This window comes from Triticum aestivum, chromosome 6B, assembly GCF_018294505.1.
Source record: "Triticum aestivum cultivar Chinese Spring chromosome 6B, IWGSC CS RefSeq v2.1, whole genome shotgun sequence".
Taxonomy (NCBI): Eukaryota; Viridiplantae; Streptophyta; class Magnoliopsida; order Poales; family Poaceae; genus Triticum; species Triticum aestivum.
The window spans coordinates 716,521,924-716,543,076 of NC_057810.1; the positions used below are offsets into that span (position 1 = coordinate 716,521,924).

The following is a 21,153-nucleotide window of genomic DNA, read 5'->3' on the forward strand; positions in this document are numbered from 1 at the left end:
TTTCTTCTAGGATGTAGCTCCAAAGTACTGGATAACACTAGATGGATCATCATTCCTTCTTTTTTGGCATGGAGAATCGATTGCATAACTCACGATTATCCCTGCAATTTCAGTTGAAGCAGTTATTTCCTTTGTAGTTTGCCTTGGTTCACTGGTCCTATTTTAACTCGGTAGGAAACAGATTAATGCTTAGCTACTATTGCCAAGAACATGACTGCCTTATGGTGTGGTAATATCCCCCGGGGCTCAACTGACCTTATGTTTTATGACCATTGACTGTTTCATTTCCTGGAGTGGTATTGTATTTCCATTTTGAGTAAACTGTATTTACTATGCAGCTAAAGGTGTGCAAAATGACACAACTGTAGTAAGCAATAATGGAGGAGCTCTTGCATCATCATCTGGTGGTTACAGGATGCCTTTAGTGTGTATAGACTTGGAAATGAATGATAAAATATTCAGTCACCACAACTTGTTTTATGTTATTAATACATAAGATAATTTATTTTCGATGTGGCACCTTCATTTACTTGTTTATTCGTAACAATTTTTGTTGTTTTATTTTGCCTCAGAATAATTAATGTTCTGCACAAATTTTGTATGTTTGTTGAACCTATGAAATAATAGTTGACAGTGCTGATGATGTAAATTTGTGACATGGCCACTTACAAATCACAGCCCCAATTATTTATATCCTGTTAATGAGAGGAAATGTCTGGTAGCCAGTAGCCCAGTAGGAAGTTCTTCAGCGGCATTGTTTTTAAGGCGTCCCTAAGGCGTTGCTTAGGCGACGCCTAGGCGTCAGGGCGCCCCCAGGTCACAAGGCGTCGGCCTTGCCTTACATGCATGCCTAAGGCGTCCGCCTTAGTCCATAGGGCGTCCAAGGCGTCCGCCTAGGCGCCATTCTTCCCGCCTTAGGCAAATGAAGACGCCTTAGACAGAGACAGGGCTGGGAGTTCAGGCGGGAAACAGAGCTCTGGGTGGGAAGAAAAGGGCGGGAAACAGAGTTTGGGCGCCAACAGTTACTAGCAGGAGGAGAGAGAGCTCTGATCAGTTTCAGTTTTCCCCCACCCCCGCCTCTGGCGGTTGGATCTGAGCTTCTCCCCCTCCTCTCCGGCAGATCCTCCTCCCCCTCCTCTCCTGCAATTCCTCCTCCCCTTCCTCTCTTGCAGCTTCTCCTCTCCAGGACGGCAGGCAGCAGTAAGCAACCATCACCTCTCCTGCAGTTGCCTACCAAAATCTGCTCAATTCTACTTATTGTAACTAGTTCTGCTTATACAGGAATATTCGAGAATACCCGTGAATTACTTTGGTTTTTTGTAGATTTTTTTACTAACTCTGTTCCTAGTAGCTGTGTTACATAAACTGCAGTTTGGAAAAATAATAATATCTTATCTGGCCGATCTAGACATTACTCCCTCTGTTCCACAATACAAGTCCAAAGCCACCATTTGGTCTGACCTGAATATGAGTATTTAATGGCAAATGGAGTGCTGATGATCCATGTGGAATATGATATTTGTAATAGCACAAATATTTAACTTCAATGTCAGTACACTGGTTTTCTACTTATCATGTCAATAAGCGCAAATAGTGCTTCATCTCAGTGTAGAATAACTTGTTTGTCATCATCCATCGGTAAGTTGGATATTGTTGTCATTTTGCAGGGTCCTAACTTGGTTATCAGTCAGAGCAAAGCTTGCTTAGATAATATGAATGAATGGTGTAAAACCCATCATGCATCTAGTGGTAAATAATCTTTATTTTCCAAGTAACATTTCTTATTGGGTGTTGTTCTCTGAATATAAATCTGATGACCCCTGAACTTATTTTGGATTGACAGAGAGAGTACTGCAGAGTGAGATTTCTGAGGGTGACGCGGAGAAACAAGTATGTTGTCTGATTTTTATTGTTATCATCACATTTTTCTGAAAATTTGATTGCAAACATGGTAATGTAGTTACAGTATTCACAACTGATTCCATAATCTTATTCATTTATCTATCTGTTGTATTTTAACCTCTCGCCACTTTAGAACTCTCTTTGAGTGCTATTTGCTATTCAAAAGTTCTACAGTTTACATAACTTCATTTTCATGTACTCTTTTAACTCATTACATACTTGCCTTCTTACATCATGGCATTATCATGACTTCATGAGAACCGAGTTCTGACATGATTTGAGTTGATCTTTATAGATTGTTTTCTTTCTTATTTATTAATATACAAAAAATATATTTCCGATTAACGCTAGTATTTTACATTTGATCATTAAATATTTTTCTATAAAATGTTGAATTGCCAATTGCCATTCTTTTATTTTATTTAGAAAATTACCAGTGGATGCCCCCAAATTGTGAACTTGTTGTACCTTTCAATTTTGTAACACTGCAGTTGTTACTTGTGAGATGTCACATACATATATCTAACATATAAAGCGAGCAATCCCAACCCCCCCCCCCCAGCAAAAAATTGCATCTGTTGCGAAAACTCTGATCTCCACCTAGGTGGCAATTCCCCTATATTCAAGATGCATTTTTCCACTCCAAAATTTTGCACAAAATTTATATTTTTTAGGTGGATATCATGTTGTAACATGTATACTTGCAAGGTTTCTTGAAAAAATATGACCAAGTACATCCGAAGCAGCAGCTGCCGGCGGGCTTTGACCTGACCTTAAACCACAAACCCTAAACCCTAAAAAAAAGTAACAAACAGATTGGTATAGTTAGAACAGCATACTAGTCACTGTTCAAGCTACACCAAGTTTTGCAAGTGTACATGTTACAGCATGATCTATATCAGTATATCCGTGAATGTTGTTGTAGTTCTCACTTCTCAAGCTCTTAAGTTTCATTCTCTGAATAAGGCTTCTGCTTCACCAATTGATACAACAGCTCCTTGCACATCTTAGAGTGATATGTCATACAGTTCTTAATCATTTATGCACTGTAAAACAGTACAAATTGATGCCATGCTACAAAAATAAAATAGCCAAAGGTTTCTAATAGAAGTTTCTATTGGCCTATTTGCAGGTGTTAGACTTCCTCATGAGGCATGTAGGTTCAGACACTCCAATAGCTGGGAATTCAGTTTACGTAGATTTACTATTTCTAAAGGTCAGTAAATAATGTCTTTTAGGATTGATATGCTGTAATTAGGATTGATATACTGTCACACAGATAGGAATAGTCGTGCAGCTAGGATTAAGACTGGTCACTGTTACAAATCTTTTATCCCCCAGCAGGATTAATAGTTTCAGTAATAGAGGAGGACACCTTCTGAATCATTGGATTTCTGTCACCTATTCTCTACTCTGCAATGCACAGGTTAATCAAAGACAGAACATTAATTGGTCTAGCAATTTCAATGGCTACCGAACAGGACGAACATCCTTCTATAGGATATTCACAGAGACTCAGGCAAATCTGATCTAGGACACGGACATTCTGTCATAGAAACATCATTGCAGATTCTAACTACAGGCACTATAATAGTGCGTCCATTGAACCTATGGCATTCAAAGCCACATTAGAGCAGAAGACTGCATTAGCTTACTCTGACGAAATATCAGAGTAACAACTTAAAATGACAGTTATAGTATCTACAGGATCACCTCCACCACCTATTTCAGAGCAACTTAGACAGAAGACAGAAAAGTTTCTGACTGACATTGGGGAACCTCCAGTCTTTTCACCAGTGATAATAATACATGAACAACATATGGGAATCTATTCCATCAAACATTAGCACAACAAACTCTGTTTTATTACATGAAAATGAAGACAATAAGTACAACACAGATAGTAGTGTTTGCTGAAACGTTGCATGACACGCAGTAAACAGGACAGTACAACGAAGAATAAACACCAGAGCATGCTGCTCACACGCACAAACACGCACACAGAAAGAGTCCAAGTATGCAGAGTACAGATAATTGAACCAAACACACATAAGACTGAAATAATCCGGCTTCAGTGACGAATGAGACTGGAAGAAAATGACCAGGCCTTCCTTCAGCTGCTTCGTTATTCAAGAATGATAAATGAGCCAGGCAAACACCAACCAAAGAGAGTTTCTGGTTGACGGAGAAAAATCGATCATTTGCTCATGGGGGTGAGGCAGCAACAACAGCTCCATCTTCTTGGTGTCCATGGCGTGGGTTGTGCTTAAATTCAGGATCATATGGGTGCTTTCCAAGTGCTCTTCTCACTGGGCCTGGGTTGCAGTCACCATTGAGCTCGAGCTTCTTCAACGACCAAAGGTCGCGTAATCCAGAAATAGACTCCATTTTGGCGAAAGACCACACAATCGTCTCAAGCTTGGGAGCCGCTTTAGTGTCAAAGGTAATGTTGGTGATGATGTCGCCATCGACGACCAAAGACTTGAGGCTCTTAAACTCCCCTTCCTTGAATGTTAGCCCGCTTCCGGTGTATGAATTGCGCCGAAGACTGAGACAACGCAGAGCTGCAAGTTTGCCAAGGATGCATATATAGTCTTCTGTCAGGTAAGTCTCGCTCAGTGTTAACTTGGTAAGCTGATCAAGCTCTGCAATCCACAAGAGGAGCCCACTTGTGATGCCGCTGATTTTCAGGCTTTGAAGAAGTTTCGGAGGCGAGACTAATGTGACCACCTCCTCTGCACCAAGAGTATCCCCAACTTCGGGTGTTTGGTTGATCTGGATTGACAAGGAGAGGAGGCTACCATGCAATTTCTCAACCTGTTGCAATAGATGACCGAAGCTACCTTTCTTACCAGAAAGAATCACACCCAATTTCCTCAGCTGTAACAGATGACCAACATCAATTGAATCATCAGCATTGTCAGAAACAACACGAGACAATATCTCTAATTTCTTCATTCCTCTGACACCGCTGGGAAGGCGCATAGCCGTAAATGACTCCTGAAACCTATCAGAGTTGTTGCCCTGGCCAGCAAGCAGATGCTTTAGCATAGGAAGCATGATTGATTTTGTTGGGAATGACTGTACCGCTGTTTGCCGGATGTCCAACGTCTCTAGCCGCTGCAGCTTCTTGATTTGCTTAGGCAGTTCAGTGATATCTGTGTTCCTGAGGCTCAAGTATTTGAGCAGTATTATTTTACAGATGCTCTTCAAATGTTGCTTCTTTAAGCCTCTGCAACCTTCTAGATCCAGCATCTTCATTAGCTGCCATTGAGATGACTTTGCCAAATACGGAAGAAATGCTACAATGCCACTGCCAGCAGCTGCTTGCACGGAATGATCCACGTGAGATGCTTGCACCCTAGTTCTGCTATGAATTGGAAGGTGGCGAGTCAGATCGGACGGAAGAACCGTGTCCACAAAGTTTAGATCTTTACCAATCCTGCTGATGGATTCATGAACAATAGGATGTAATGTGAAGGTCTTGATCTTGCCCATGTCACTTATCTCCACAGGTTGAATGAAACCCGACAAGAAGAGCACATCGAAGCAGCAATAAGCCTCGTAGTCTGCATGATTCTCCCTTGATGTTATCAGTCCTTCGGTTATCCATCTTCTACACACAGTTGTTCTCCTAATGCGGTCACCTTTTGGGAAGATACTTAGGTACAGCAAGCATCTCCTATACTTGCTAGGTAGTTTATTATAGGAAAGCCTTAACATATGCTTTCCCAAATTTTTGTTCGACTTCTGACAATCACGTAAGGTTGCTATAATATTCTCTAGCTGTGGAACACTCCTTAAAGGGTAAACATACAAAAGATGTTGGATCATCTTCATTGCAAAGCGGTCGTGTCGACATAATGCTGCAACGGTTGACACATAACTTTCCCTTTCATATGGAATAATGATCTCACCAAAAAGCATCATGGTTTTATCACGCCAATAATCTAATAGACCTTGTGGTTTGACGATTTCATAAGGGGACTCACATACTAAGTCATAAGAATTTGTGGTAATGACTATAGTGCTGCCAGGAGAGCCATGAGCAGTAGCACGTAATACAGCAGACCTTATGCTATTCCAATTATCCGTGGAATTGACACCTTGCAGAATGATCAAGAATCGTTTACCTTTGAGATACCCCTCAAGTTTCTTGGTGAGTTGCATCGCCTCATCCTTCTCGTTATCACCCGGTGAGGTTTCCGTACTCTTCTCTGCTTCCACTTGGTCCAGTATTTCCCCCAGTATTACAGCCAAAGATTTGAAGTCCCCATTTGTGTACACATTGACCAAGGCTTTGCAACTAAATGATCCCATTTTCTGCTCATACAGTCCCTCAGTAATACTAGAATGTAAGAAATTACTTTTGTCTGCCAAATCATGTTGGCTGAACATCATAAGGAATATCCTCGGCTTTGATTCCCCACTTGTCAGCTCTTCAACCGGTTCTTCCTCAGGCAACACGGACTTGATGTTATCATCGATGATTTTCTGTAGGTAAGCCTCTTCATCCTCTGGATAATAAACAAGATGAAAGCGTCTCCAAGCATCATTCTCCTCTTCTTCCTGCCCCTGGTGCTTGTATGCATCGTCCATGAATATCGCATCATCTTGGTCAGCAGCTGGTGGCACGGTGACACCGTACCTCAGCTTCCTGTCGCCCACGTCGCGAGCCCTGACCTTGAGCTCCTGGATCCTAGTTGCAATCCGGTGCCTCTCCGGAATGGTGTGCACATAGCGGACAATGTGTCGCAAGTAGCCCAAGAAGCCACCACCATGGTGGCCAGCGCCTGTAACGTTGTGGATGTAGAGCTCGACGTTGCCCTCACAGTCGCGAGTGAGGCCAACAACTTGCTTCATCCAAGCACGAACATGGTGGTCGCGGTGGTCAGCCTCGGTAAGGTGGAGGAGCAGGCCATTCATGCTCCCCATCTCATCCTTGATGAACTGCACGTCGCCGTGGAGGCCACCGAGCAGTCGCGCCTCGTCGGCAAGGATGGCGGTGAGGCGGCCCAGGAGCGAGTCGAGGGCGCCCTGGGCATCCATCTTGCTTGACTTGGAGGAGGGTGATGTGCACTGCACATCAATGGATTGGAAGCGAAAGGAAATGAGATGTTGTATGGAAGAAGGTGTAGCTGGGACCTGGGATTTGGGTCCTTGAAGGCACCAATCAAAGGTGACAACTTTGAGCATCTGCTTCTTTCCTTATGCTGCGATGGTAGAGCATCAAGCAAAGGTGACAAGTTTGATGATGAGGTTGTTCCTTTATGCTGCGAGATCTGGTGTGCCGTATGGAAGACACTAGGAATGACGATTTATACATGAAAGGCATAGGATTCTTCTCAATATCGTAGGAATGGTGGACCAAAGGAATGAAGATTGCATGAATAGCCACACGAGTTTCACTCAAAAGGAATACCACTCAAAAAGGAAGACGGAAATTGGGATTTCACAGGATTACATGGAGAAAGAACATCCACAAGTACCCCATTCACTAGTGGAAAAATGGCTAGCCACAACTTTCATTTGTGGCGCGTCGTTTTTCATTGGCGCCAGCATTATTATAGATGTGCTGGCAGCCGCTTGTTCTCAAATACCTTCACTTCCATTGTCCATAAAATTCTACTCCCTCTTAGTCAGCTGCTTTGGTGACAATGGACCCACCGGAGCTTGTCGAATCGGCACGAGCCCCCATGCGAGCCAACGTCCGCGGGGCGTGTCGCAAGTTTGGGACTCCGCCGCCTTGGCCGAGCTCTCATCTGGCCCTGTTGGCCACGACATGTGCTCGCCACGGCCAATGCAGCCAGCCCTGTCTGGCGAATCATCCCGCTGCAGCACGACGTCCCTTCAATTCGACAGCTATGCCACCGGTGAAGCTGCCAGGACCCGAGCGAGGGCACCTGTGCTCTTTTGCGCCTGTGGACGCCTTGCTGATAGGCATATGTTGCACACACGAAGTAATCCAGAGCGCGAGTTCTACATCTGCGGTAACCGTGGAAATGTAATATGACAGAAAATACCTCGATCTTGATTTAGGGAAAGGTTGCGTACAATAGTCTCAAAGTGGTCGGACCCTTCCCCAGATACTGCCACAAATGGGAGCTGCGTGCACCGGGCTACCAAAATTTAGCACAAGAAACCCCATGTTTTATTACACAGCAGTCAAAACAAATACAACACAAATGATATTGTCTGCTCAAACGTTGCATTACATGCAGTAAACAAGACAGTACCACACTACAGACCAGAGCATGCAGCTCACACACACACAGGCACGCACACAAATAATCCAAGTATGCAGAGTACAAATAACTAAACCAAACACACAGAAGACTGACGAAATAATTTGGCTTCAATGATGAATGAGACCAGAAGAACATGACTTGGCCTTCCTTCAGCTGCTTCTTTACTGAAGGTTGATAGATGAGTCAGGCAAACGCTGACCATTTGCTCATTGAGGTGAGGCAGCAACCACAGCTCTATCTTCTTGTTGCCCCTGGTGTGGCTTGTGCTTGAAATCAGGAAGGTTGGGGTGCTTTTCAAGTGCTAGTCTCACTGGATCTGGGTCGCAGTCACCATTGAGCTCGACATTCTTCAATTTGGGAAGGCGGAGGAGTCCACAAATAGACTCCATTTTGGCAAAGGACCACACAATCCTCTCCAGCTTGGGAGCGGCTCCAGTGTCAAAGATAATGTCGGTGATGGTACCATCATCAACGACCAAGGACCTGAGGATCTTGAACTCTTCTTGCTTGAATGTGAGCCCGCTGCCGGCGTATGAACTGCGCCGAAGCCTGAGGCAGCGCAGAGCTGCAAGCTTGCCGAGGATGCATATATCATCTTCCCCTAGGTAAGTCTGGCTCAGTGTTATCTTGGTAAGTTGATCGAGCTCTGCAATCCAGAGTAGAAACCCACTTGTGATGCCGCTAATGTTTAAGCTTTGAAGAAGGTTTGGAGGGGAGGCTAATGTGACCACCTCCTCTGAGCTAAGAGTATCCTCAGTTTGAGAAACCGGTTCGTTGATCTGAATAGACAAGGAGCGAAGGCAACCATGTAATTTTTCGATCTGTTGAAATAGATAACTCAGGCCACCTTTCTTACCCTGGAGAATCACACCCAGTTTCCTCAGCTGTAATAGATGACCAACACCAGTTAAATCATTAACACTGTGGGAAACTTCAACATGTGACAGTGTCTCCAACTGATTCATTCTTCTGATGCTGCTCGGAAGGCGCACGGCCGTAAACAAATCCTGAGACCTATCAGTGATGTTGCTTGGAGACTCAGCCTGACCAGCGAATAGATGCTTTAGCATTGGAAGCATGACTGATTTTGTGGCGAAGGCCCGTACCGTTGTTTGCCGGATGTCCAAGGTCTCCAGGCATTGCAGCTTCTCGATTTTCTTCGGTAGTTCAGTGATATCTGTGTTCCTGAGGCTTAAGTACTTCAGCAATATTATTTTACAGATGATCTTCAAATGTTGCTTCTTTAAGCCTCTGCAACCTTCTAGATCCAGCACCTTCATTAGCTGCCACTGAGATGACTTTGCCAAATATGGAAGAAGTGCTACAATGCCAGCGCCATCAGCTGCTTGCAACGCATGATCTGTGTGAGATGCTTGCACCTCAGTTCTGCTGTGAATGGAAAGGTGGCGAGCCAAATTGGGTGGTAGGTCCGTGTTCGCAAAGTTTATATCTCTAGCAATCCTGGTGATGACTTGATGAACAACATGATGTAATGTGCAGGTCTTGGTCTTGCCCATGTCATCGATCTCCCCAGGTTGAATGAGACTCCTGGAGAGGAGGGCATTGAAACATGAATCAGCTTCATCTTCTGCATGATTCTCCCTGGATGTTATCAGGCCTTCAGCTATCCATCTTCTACACACAGTTGATCTCCTAATGTGGTCACCTTGCGGGAAAATAGTTAGGTAGAGCAAGCAGCTCCTGTACTTGGCAGGCAAGTCATTGTAGGAGAACTTCACCATTTGCTTTGCCACACTTTTACCCAAGAGCTCACAACCCTCTAAGGTTCCTACGAAGTTGTCTATCTGTGTTGTACCCCTTGCACCGTTAACATACATAAGATGTTGGAACATCTTCATTGCAAAGACATCGGACTGACATAAATGTAAAATTTGTCTTATTCCATATCCAGAACTGCCAGAACAAAGCTCCTTGGTATTATTGCAGAAAGCACTAAATAGACTTTGTAGTTTCAATTTTTTATAAGGGGACTCGATGAAAAAATCTTCAGAATATCTTGTAAAGACGATAGCACTATCAGGAGAACCGTGAGCAGTAGCATGTAACAGACCAGGGCCTATGCTTTTCCAGTCATACTTATCATCGATACCTCGAACAATGATCAAGAACCGTTTACCTTTGAGATACCCCTCAAGTTTCTTCCTGAGTTGCATGGTCTCATCCTCCACATCAATACTGGGTGATATTTCCGAACTCTTCTCCAGTTCCACCCTGAGCATGTCTTGTTCAGCTGGAAGGGGCGCCACATGGTGCAGTATTTCCCGCAGTACGTGGACTTCAGAGAAGCACTGCTTGCCGTAGTGGACCAAGGCTTTGCAACTAAATGAGCACATTTTCCGCTTATACAGTTTCTTTGTAATCATATCCATATCAAGGTAATCATACCTCGGTGGGATTATAAGAAATATCCTAGGGTGTGAGTCCCCGTTTGCCGGATCTTGGACAAGTTCTTCCTCAGCTAGCAAAGACTTGATGATATCATCAATGATTTTCTCAATATAAGCCACTTCGTCCGGACAATTGATAAGAAGAGAGCGTCTGTGAGCATCTTCCTCCTCATCTTCTGATCCATGGGGTACGTCGCCCATGAATATCGGGTCAGCTTGGTCAGCAGCCGGTGGCACGGTGACACCATACCTCAGCTTCCTGTCGCCTACATCGCGTGCCCTGACCTTAAGCTCCTGAATCCTCGTTGCGATCCGGTGCCTCTCCGGGATGGTGCGCACATAGCGGACGATGTGCCGCAAGTAGCCCAGGAAGCCACTAGCGTGGTGGCCAGCGTCTGTAACGCTGTGGATGTAGAGCTCGACGTTGCCCTCGCAGTCGCGGGTGAGGTCGACGACTTGCTTCATCCAAGCGCGCACCTGGTGGTCGCGGTGGTGCGCCTCGATGAGGTGGAGGAGCAGGCCGTTCATGCTTTCCATCTCATCCTTGATGAACTCCACGTCGCAATGGAGGCCGCCGAGCAGCTGCGCCTCGTCGACGAGGATGGCGGTGAGGCGGCCAAGGAGCGAGTCGACAGCGCCCTGGGCATCCATCTTGCTTGATTTGGAGAAGGTGGTGTGCAGTTTACAACAATGGCAAATGAATGGAAATGAGAAGTTGTGTGGAAGGTGTGGTTGGGGTGTGGGAATTGGGACCTGCAAGGCATCAACCAAAGGTGAGAGACAACTTTGAGGATGTGGTTCTTTTCTTATGTTGCCCCGCTAAGGCATCAAGCAAACTAAAGGCGACAAGTTGGAGGATGCGCTTCTTTCCTTATGGTGCGAGGATCGATGGACGATTTCCACACGAAAGACGTAGCATTCTTCTCAGTTTCGTAGGAATGGCGGCACCGAAAACAAGCACGCCTTGATCGTAGGAATGGCCGCATGAGTGTCACAGGACAGGAAAGAAAGCCCCTTCATTTGGTTTCACAGTATGCTACTCCCTCTGTTCCTAAATACTCTATATGTCTTTTTATAGACATTTTAAATGGATTACAATATACGAATGTATGTAGACATATTTTAGAGTAAAGAATCACTTATTTTGCTTCGTATGTAGTCATTTGTTGGAACTGGTACCCTATTTCTTCACTCACAAGGTTGTAAGACGATTTCTGCATGAAAGACAGGATTCTCAATCTCAAAGGAATGGTAGCACGTGAATTTCAGTGGGTAGCTAGGTCCCTTTCCCTTTGGCTTCACCGGATAATAGGATTCTTCTACGGAGAAAGAAAAGAACATGATTACATCAGCTTTGTACCTCATTCCTTCACTCGCCGAGGCTGGAATAGGGCCGAGACGATGTCAGTCCGGGGCTCGTTGCCCCCATGCAGAAGAAGACCCAGGAGCACACCCAAACTGAAGAATCGCTCCGCCGCCGTCGCCGGGTTTGGGACCAGACCAGACCAGAGAGGTTAGTTGGCCAGCTTCGTGAAGAAACACGTCCAACTAAAACAATTTACACGCTCCGTGAACATTTATGCGCTTGAATTCTCGTATGCATGTCGCGAAGCAGAAAATTCCTTTTTCTGTATATTTGTAGTGGTTTATGAGCTGAGCTGCTGGTCAATACGCTCACTTCTCGCCTCTTCAAACATAGGATAATTGTGCTTCAACAAAATAACCGTACCATTCCAAACAAGTCAATTTGTATACTTTATCGGTGCACTAAAGTCGTAGAGTCACTGAATTTTTTGTATTTGGAACCATGCGGTAAACCTGTTTTTTTCTTCTTCTTTTGATGGACAATATGAAGCATGACCTAGGATCATTTTATTCTCTAGAAAGATTTGAAAAGATGACAACCTTTCGGAACTACCTTTCTACCTGAGCTGAAATGCTCCTAGTATGAACATAAAATTTTAAAAAATTAGAGAATTAAAAAAAACTGATTTTTTTGGTGGCATACTTTAAGAAATGTTTGTTGTGAATGCAACGTTTCATCACGAAATCATTTTTTTGCGGGAAACTTCTAATCTATTCATCTTCAATCACGCATGGCAGTACACCGAACACCAGAAATAACAAAATATAAAGTGAATTCCGGTTTTTACCCCCTATCTTGACATTTTTGTCACTATTTGCCCCATTTAAATGGATTTCATCCGTTTTTACCCCATTTAGCAAAAGTGTTGCCACAATTTACCCTGTTTAAAATTTTGTATCCATTATGACTGGTGGGTCCCAGTTGTCAGGTGTAGCTAGCATGCCACATTGGCATGCCACATTGACTGTCTTTTCATGTGTATTTTTCTCCCTGTTGAACTGGTCCTCCTAGCTTATCCCGACCGGCCAGACCCGATATGATCACACCGTGGTCACAGACCTGCCATCAACTGAGCACAGCCTGATGGTTATTGGATACGTATAGGCTTAGTTTGGCTAGTGCTAGGTGCTATATACTCCCTCCGTTCCAAAATACTTGACTTCCATTTGTCCAAAAATGAATGTACCTATATACTAAAACATGTCTAGATACATCTATATTTTGACAAATAAAAGGCATGTATTATGAAACGGAGGGAGTATATCTTTGTACACCACGTTCTAATATCACCAGATCAAAGCAATAAAGAAATGTGAGGCTAGAGACTAGCCTGTTGCAATCTATCGATCAGAGTTTCTTCCATCGATGGCCAAGTTACCCAGGTGTTCTGCCGACCGGCATCGTGATCGACCGATCGGATGTAGCGCTAGTTCACGTTCGCACGCGTGCATGTGCATGTGGCACTATTCATCAATCCACCTGTGCTAGCTTCCTTGTCAGGCTAGCTTGCACGTTTGGTCCTGGTGAATCGATCTAGCATTTCAAAACCAACAATGAGGTCCCTGCTATGTCGTCAAAGTAAGAAGAAGAACTCAGTGCAGCGGGTCACGTACATGGACGTGCCCAGCCCGATGTCGGCGAGCTTGATGGAGCCATCGGAATCCACGGGGTCGTTTCTTACCTTGATGTGGCGGCCCATACGGCCCTGCTTATGGAGGTATGAAATCGCACGACCGGCCCTTCAACACCCACCGCTACCGCTGTCGGTGTCGCCATCGCCGATGTTGGATAATACCTAACCCTAGGTTCGAGTGAGCCTCACGGGTGCGTTCGGTCGGAAGCCTGGACAGGCGATGCATTCGATTAGGGCAAGCAACACAAGCTAGAAGCGACTGGAGGCCAGCGTGGCGCGCGGCTGACTCAAGCGTTGTGCGTTGGACGTGATGTGAGTGACCTCCATCATGTCGAGCCGGTCAGGAGAATCTGTGCCCTGAACGGCCCGGTTCAACGATGAGTAAAATAAGCAGGAAAAACCACTGACGTGGCATGCCAGCTAGACTGACAATTATGACCCACTGGTCAGAATGCTCACAAAATTTTAAACAGGATAAATTATGGTAACACTTTTGCTAAATGGGGTAAAATTGATGAAATCTCACTAAATAGGGTAATTAGTGTCAAAAATGTCAAAATAAAGGGCAAAAACCGGAATTCACTCTAAAAACTAAATCCAGATCCGTAGACCAGCTAGCGACGACTATAAGCACTCAAGCGAGCCGAAGGCGCGCCACCGTCATCGCCCCTTCCTCGCCGGAGCCGAGCAAAACTTGTTGTAGTAGATAGCCGGAAAGTCGTCATGCTAAGAACCATAGGACTAGCGAACCAGAACAGCAACCATCGCTATTGAAGAGTAGCGTAGATCAAAAGGATCCAACTTGAACACACACAAACGTATCCAAACTACGACCGGATCCAAGCAAATCCAGCGCGCTCCATCACAGGCTGGGAGGTCATCCTTGACAACAACCCTATAGCCTCTATCCTTCTTCCAAGACGGCGACCACGACTCAAACTCTACGGTCATCCTCTCTAGCATTGGCGCGCTCGTCACCAGCCGCCGCACCAGGTTCATGTGATCCTCCACCGGGCGCACGCCGGAGACCTTGGCTTCTATGAGGTGTGGCAGCGACATCTCCACGTTCCCCTCGCAATCTGAACCGCAGAAGCATCTAGGGTTGGTGCACAGTGTGTAGTACTGCATGGATCAAACAACAAGAACAATATGATTAGCTCCCCTACGAAAAGACCATTATCATCTACTTCCTCTTCCTTAAATGGATGTATCCAGCATCAAGTTAGTGCTAGATACAACCATTTAAGAGGACACAAGCTTGGGACAAGCTTTTTTGAATGAAAGGAGTAGTTATTCAGTGCTTAATTTTGCAATCGACGGACGTGATGTGATGAGCCTACCGTGTCTTTGACATCAACGGAGAGTAGTCGGACGTTGCTGCATTGGCGGATGAACCTGGCGACGCTGGCACCAAAGCGGTGGCCTGATGACATGGTTATTTCTATCTCCAGGTCGGTGACATTGGGGAGCGCCGGCATGAGGCTCATTATCTCTTCGCTGCCCATCTCCTCGCAGAACGGCGGGGATATGTTCACATTCAGGCTCTCCGCGGCAGAGCATTGCTCCAGCAGCCACACGACGCCGGCATTGATGTATCCCTCTGGGTGGCCCGGGGGATGGCCATGCGACCATAGTCCGAGGCTTTGCAGACGCCGGACGTTAGCTGATGCCCCACCGGCGAGCTCCAGCGGTAGGTGGTCCGAGGTGCCGGAGCAGGACACCATCTCTAGCCTCGGGGCTGAGACCCTTGTGGCCGCGGCCTCCTCGGGAAGGAAAATGTGCAGCTCGCGGAGGCCTGGCGCGTTCACGTCCACCGACAACATGTCCGGGAGGCTCTCCAGCCGGAGGTCCTCGAGAGTGTCGGCGGCGTCCAGACGGAGCGTGGCAATCCCGACGATGTACTCCAGCTGGAGGCGCCGCAGCCGCGGGCAGCACGACGAGGACAGCATGCGGCCGAGATTGTGCTCGTCCGCGCCGCTGGGGTCGATCCTGGCCAGCCTGAGCACGAGGTCCGTGAGCGCGTGGAAGGCCCCGACGCCAGCGACGGGGACCTTGAGGGTGGCGTTGCCCAGGGCCAGGCTCATCGTCGTTGCTCTCGCCGAGGCGGGCAGCTCGGCGATCAGCTCCCTCACGTGCGCATTGTCCCCATCGCCGCCCTCATCTACGGACTTGCTCGGCGGCACCGTGGGCACGGCGAGCGTGAAGCTGCCGGTGACGCGGCGCTCGACGAAGCGCAGCCAGCGGGCCAGGTGCGCGGACGTGACGTCGGCGGCGTGCTCGTGCCTCGTGAGGTACTCGTAATGGGACCCGGCTTTACCCCGTGACTCCATGAAGACGCACTCGTCGTGGCAGTCGCGGTAGACGAAGGAGATCTCGAGGGCCTCCACGTCGTCGTCGTCGCTGCGCCGCGCGAGCACGGAGTCCACGGCGGCGAGGAGACGGCGGGGTTCCTCCGGGTCCGGGCGGAGGCGGACGGGGAACATGCGGCGGCCCCCGAGGGAGAAGCGCAGGTCCGTGGCGCGCAGGACGTGGTGTCCGTCGTAGTCGAGGCCGGTGGTCTCGGCTGACCTCGATAATAGCCATGACTCCGCCGTCATAGGCGTCGATGATTGCATTGCGTGGATACGTGCCTCCAAGTCTCGATCGATCTCTTCAATTCCCGCAATTATATAGCTTGTTTATAGATATCGAAGAAGAACTCGTTATCGATTGGTACTCCGTGCCTCCCTTAACGGGCTTTGGCCCAAGAAGCCTTTTCTTTTTCAATTTTGTTTCTATATTTATGTCGTGAAGATTTGGAGTTGGTGTCTGCGTTTTTTTTCCGGATAAACTTTCGATTTATTCATCTTCAATCATGGTAGTACAACGAACACTAAAAATAAAAAAAACTACATTCAGATCAGTAGACCACCTAGCGACGACTACAAGCACTGAAGCGAGCCGAAGGCCCGCCGCTGTCATCGCCCCTCCCTCACCGGAGCCGGGCAAACCTTGTTGTAGTAGACAATCGGAAAGTCGTCGTGCTAAGGCCCCGTAGAACCAACGCACTAGAACAGCAACCGCCGCCGATGAAGAGTGTAGATAGGAAGGATCCAACCTGAAGACACACGAACAAAGACGAACGACAAACAGATCCGAGCAAATCCACCAGAGACAGACCCACCGGAGACACACCTCCACATGCCCACCGATGATGCTAGAGGCATCAGCGGAACAGGAACTAGGCGGGGAGACCTTTATTCCAATTTCAGGAAGTCGCCGCCGTCTCACCTTCCTGAGTAGGACACAAACCCTAACAAATCTCGAAAAAGGATCTAAAAACGGAGCCCTCCCACCGGCAAGGGCCGGGATCCACTCCGTCCCCATGGCCCTAAGGCCACGGTTGACGGGGCGGACCGACGCCGGCGCCGGCGGGAGGCAGAGAAACCCTAGTTTTTTTTGGGTAGGCGGCGGCTGGCTAGGCGTCTCGCCCGTGTCTCGGAGGTGCGTGGGGTTAGAGGTGCATGTGAAGCTCTAATTAAGAGTGGTGAGCATTGGGTCTCCATGAGATCATCGCTCAAGCCCTCGATTTCGCTTGGACACACTAAAGTATCTCCTGAGTGCCCAATTTGCTCAGCTGGTGCAGAAGACCTACGAGGCTACGACACAAGATGTTTACATGCAGAAGTGCAAAGGAGGGGTGGCGAGCATGGTATTGTTGTTTTAGATGAGATATTGCGCCAAAAGCCTATGAGAAATCCGAATATGTTGCGTCTGGTTGTTGCAGAATCAGTAGTGGTTGGAGCACCGTGCGGCTGGGACGGAGGCGGCGGCTGGGTGGTCGACGGCGGCTAGGCAACCGCAGCAGACCAGCCGCGCTGGTGACAACGACAAGATCTGAGGTAACTGACGGCTGCACACGCAGCAAGTGTGCATCCTTTCCCAGGTGGATCCACAAATTTTCCCTCATTCCTGTAGCCGGGCGAAATTAAGGGAGGATGCATAGTCATTGTAGAATTTCTGAGCATCCTCAAGTTTCTCAAAACACCATGCCAACATAGGATGGCGGTGGCTGTGATGAAACATCTTCATCATCTGAATCTTCTTGGATTGCATCTTCAGCAAACAACAACCCCTCTGAATCTTCACCACCGCCAACAGAAAAATTTCCTTGGACATAGCTCCCTCCCCCTTTAGTTCCATGTTCCTGCATCAGAGTTGTTGCACAACAGTCATTTCATCTCTCCATGGAATCAGCAAAAAAATTCTTGTTTTAAAAATTCAGGTACTCAACAGAAACATGCAACATAATCAAACCAACAGAAATTCTACATGTTTCGGGGTCTCATGAACATGCAACATGCACATTCAAATCACACAATGGGAGCAGGGCATTAACAGAAACATGAAATGAATTAAAAAAACATACAATAAAATCAAACCAGAGGCATTAACAAGTTTCATAAAATTGGAGCAGTGCAACTAACCAATGAAACCAGAGGCATCAACCAATGCAACTAATTTTTTCCGAGTCTCATGTTTCATAGATACAAACATGCAGGACATGTTGAACAAAGTTAATGTTTCAGGAAATATGGAGGCTCATGTGCAACTAAAATTTGGGAGGCTCATTGTTCTGTTTTTTCACATAGGTGTTCATGTTTCAGAGTGGAACAGAGCTAGTGTTTTCGGAAACAGGATCTCACCAAAGATTGTTGATGGGATCTGCTTGATGGAGCTTCAAGAAACACCACTGGGGGATATGTGAACCAAGTCGAAGATCCAGCTCGCGTCGGAAGCCCCCCGGCGGCGCTTGGAGCTGACAAAGATGGCCGCGCCCGTTCTCCAAGCAGGGGTCCTCGGTGAGCTCGATTGGCGTCTGATCCCACCATCTGGCGTGCGATGTGGTGCGCCATGGACGTCCCCCATGCCGGTGGTGGCTGATTTTGCTGTGGTTGGGGGCGGCGCCGCGCTGGGCGCGGGTCTATCGGGGCCGGGACAAAGGGCTTGTTTCTGCAACTCGTCCGTTCTTTCAGGAATTAATGAGTGGGGGAGGCGACCGAACAGCGTGCCAGGAGATCGATCGGACGGCTGTGCGCGCGTAGATCGAACGGCCATCGAGGTGACGGACGTATCGCGCGGATCGGCCTGTGGACGCGTAGCAGCGCCTATTTTTTTTCTCTTTCCTTTTTATTGAATTGTTTTTTCTCTTTCCTTATTATCGTGCACCTACCCTGCCTTTCCGCAACAGTCCTAATTTGTGAATTGTAGTCCAGGTACGTAATTTACTTCATCATCGAGTCGGTGTCGACTTCGTCGCAGCGTGAGTGGCTAGACCGCTATATATAAACGCAACAAAGCCAAAGGATCGATCGATTCAGCTCGTCTCCATATCCATATCTTTCCCAACCCCTTCGGCCCTGTACAACGTCCCAGGCAGCCTCCCCCATGTCGTCCTCCTACCTATGCTCGGCCTGCGGCTCCCGTACCCACCGCAGGAACCACTGCGCCGCCTCGCCGTGCTCGCGCTGTGGGGGCAACGGCCACTTCGAGGCCCTCTGCACCACCCCCGCCGGCTTCGACAACGCCGGCGCAGCTCGCTGCGGCGTCTGCAGCGGCGCGGGCCATGCGGACGAGGACTGTGCCACCACAAAGACCGCGGACATCCGATGCGAGACCTGCGGCAAGCTGGGGCACAGGCCCAGGGACTGCCCCACGCGCACCGGCGGCTCCGGCGACCGGTACGCCGCGTGGAGGGGGTACGACGCCTGCGCCTTCTGCGGCGAGCCGGGGCACTTCCTGCCCGCTTGCCCCGAAGGGCGCCGGTAGACAAGTAGAGAGCCGCTGAGTTGAGCCGGAGATGTCGCCGGACGATGCACTTGCTCTAGCCAAGTAGCCAGTCGCAAGTCGGAGCATGTTTGTCGTCTCCGTTAGGTTGCGGCGTTGCATGTTCTGTTTAGGTCCAGCAGTTTGCGCTAGTCTGAATCTCTATGCAATTATGCATCTTGTGTGTGCGTGTGTTAGCTGGTGTCTTTAGATCGATCGAGTTGACAACTTGAGATGCGTGGAACTGTTATATGTATTGCATGGTTGAATCTATATATCTTTCATGTGTCTTGTGTGAAAATCTAGATTTCTTTCATGGAATTACTCCTTTTCTTTTCTATTCGCGCCAAGTCTGCCAAAGTGTTTCGAGACCCAGGAACTGATGACAAGGACGTGCAACCATAACCAAGCCAGGATAGCGGAGCAAGCCCACCTCCATCCGGCATGTGTAATCTAACCCAAGCTCGAGCCAATATGAAAGGCAAGCTAGGGAGGGTGCGGCAGGGGAGACATTCCAGATCACTCTAGGGCTAGGGTTTTCACCTACCCACCTTCTTTTTCTCCCTCGCCGAGGCTGGGAGCTTGTAACCCAAGAATAGATCTTCCCATCGATCCTCCCGAGCGCCGGTGAGTATTGGGATTTTGCCCTCAAGATCGATCACATCAAATCACACGATAAACAAGCACACGAAAAACCATGCCCGAGCGAGTATAAAGGCGAGCTAGCAAGGGTCCGGCAGGGGAGACATTCCAGATCACTCTAGGGCTAGGGTTTTCACCTATCCCCATCTTCTTTCTCTCCACCGAGTCCGGGGCCCAAGAATAGATCTTCCCATCGATCCTCCCGAGTGCCGGTGAGTACTCGAGCAATACTACCATCAAATACATGAGTAGGATCTTATTCTTAGGGTCTGGACCTGCGTAAACCATTTGTCCCATGCCTTGCCATATCGATCCGCCGCTTGCACCCCCCTTGAATAAATTTGTCTATCTCGAGCCACGTGCAGATCCAATTGATCGGATCGAGATGGCTTCTCCAACCAAGATTGGCGGCAGTGCCGTGCTAGGCCAGGGCCTCCACCCGGCTCCCTCCAGTTTGCCTCCACCATAGCAAAGGAACGAATCCTTGCTACCTCTTTGGCAATGCGTGATGAATGTTTTTTTTGCGGGCAACTAAAATTTTCAAATATGTCATGAACAGAAGTTTCATGTTTATTTTGCTAAAAAAATGGTTTATCTGACATTAACAAAATATAAGAAATAAAAGTAAAATAGAAAAGAAACAAATAATAATAAAAGGAAATCCCCGGCAAATTATAGGATCGGACGACGCGAGCGCTGGGCCACAAGGATGGCGCACCCCTGTTCCTCCTGCAGCTTTTGCTTGCGGTCTGCTCGCATCGATCCATCACATGCCACACAACGCATGCACCGCGTGAGTCCACTCCACATCACTCCACCGGCAAACAGGAGCATCTATCAAAGCACGTAACACGTGGTGCACAAAATTCTTTTTACACCGTCGAAATAGCCTTTTTTTTAGGTGCAGGAGGGTGCATGCTCCAGCAGGCACTGCAAAATAAGGTGCGGCACCATGGCTCCAGCAAGCACTGCAAAATAAGGCGCGCGCGAGCTATCGGTACTACAATGCAACACATACAAACAATATGAAACAACATGTAGATAAAATTCAAATAGCATTGTTTAAACCCAACACCACAAACTAGTCCATAAGATGCCAATAAAAATAGGTAAAAACGATACTAGGATGCAAATATAGTAGTAGATAAT

The 21,153-nt window shown here is 47.5% G+C and overlaps 3 protein-coding genes and 1 pseudogene across 3 annotated transcripts; 1 reads left to right on the forward strand and 3 right to left on the reverse strand.

Moving 5' to 3' along the window:
• The window catches only part of LOC123139959 (F-box/FBD/LRR-repeat protein At1g51370-like), a 5,520-nt pseudogene extending 2,232 nt beyond the window's left edge, over positions 1–3,288 (forward strand).
• A 470-nt stretch (positions 3,289–3,758) lies between these two features.
• Positions 3,759–7,053, reverse strand: LOC123139958 (disease resistance protein PIK6-NP-like). The gene has a single exon (XM_044559680.1). The coding sequence runs from the start codon at positions 6,949–6,951 to the stop codon at positions 4,108–4,110; it is 2,844 nt and encodes a 947-aa protein (XP_044415615.1). The 5' UTR covers positions 6,952–7,053; the 3' UTR covers positions 3,759–4,107.
• A 1,131-nt stretch (positions 7,054–8,184) lies between these two features.
• LOC123139957 (disease resistance protein PIK6-NP) lies at positions 8,185–11,315 on the reverse strand. Its single transcript, XM_044559679.1, has one exon. The coding sequence runs from the start codon at positions 11,207–11,209 to the stop codon at positions 8,357–8,359; it is 2,853 nt and encodes a 950-aa protein (XP_044415614.1). The 5' UTR covers positions 11,210–11,315; the 3' UTR covers positions 8,185–8,356.
• Positions 11,316–14,068: 2,753 nt separating this feature from the next.
• On the reverse strand, positions 14,069–16,182 carry LOC123135145 (uncharacterized). Its single transcript, XM_044554242.1, has 2 exons — positions 14,898–16,182; positions 14,069–14,679 (listed from the first exon to the last, which is right to left on the reverse strand). The coding sequence occupies exons 1-2, from the start codon at positions 16,170–16,172 to the stop codon at positions 14,299–14,301; spliced, it is 1,656 nt and encodes a 551-aa protein (XP_044410177.1). The 5' UTR covers positions 16,173–16,182; the 3' UTR covers positions 14,069–14,298.
• Between the last annotated feature and the right edge of the window lie 4,971 nt (positions 16,183–21,153).

What these genes read in the sequence shown, in the direction of transcription:
- LOC123139957 (XM_044559679.1), bottom strand. Translation starts at nt 11,209, where the DNA reads ATGGATGCCCAGGGCGCTGTCGACTCGCTCCTTGGCCGCCTCACCGCC.
- LOC123139958 (XM_044559680.1), bottom strand. Translation starts at nt 6,951, where the DNA reads ATGGATGCCCAGGGCGCCCTCGACTCGCTCCTGGGCCGCCTCACCGCC.
- LOC123135145 (XM_044554242.1), bottom strand. Translation starts at nt 16,172, where the DNA reads ATGCAATCATCGACGCCTATGACGGCGGAGTCATGGCTATTATCGAGG. An exon ending in CCGTTGATGTCAAAGACACG is followed by an intron (nt 14,680 to 14,897) that starts GTAGGCTCATCA and finishes TGATCCATGCAG; the next exon opens with TACTACACACTGTGCACCAA.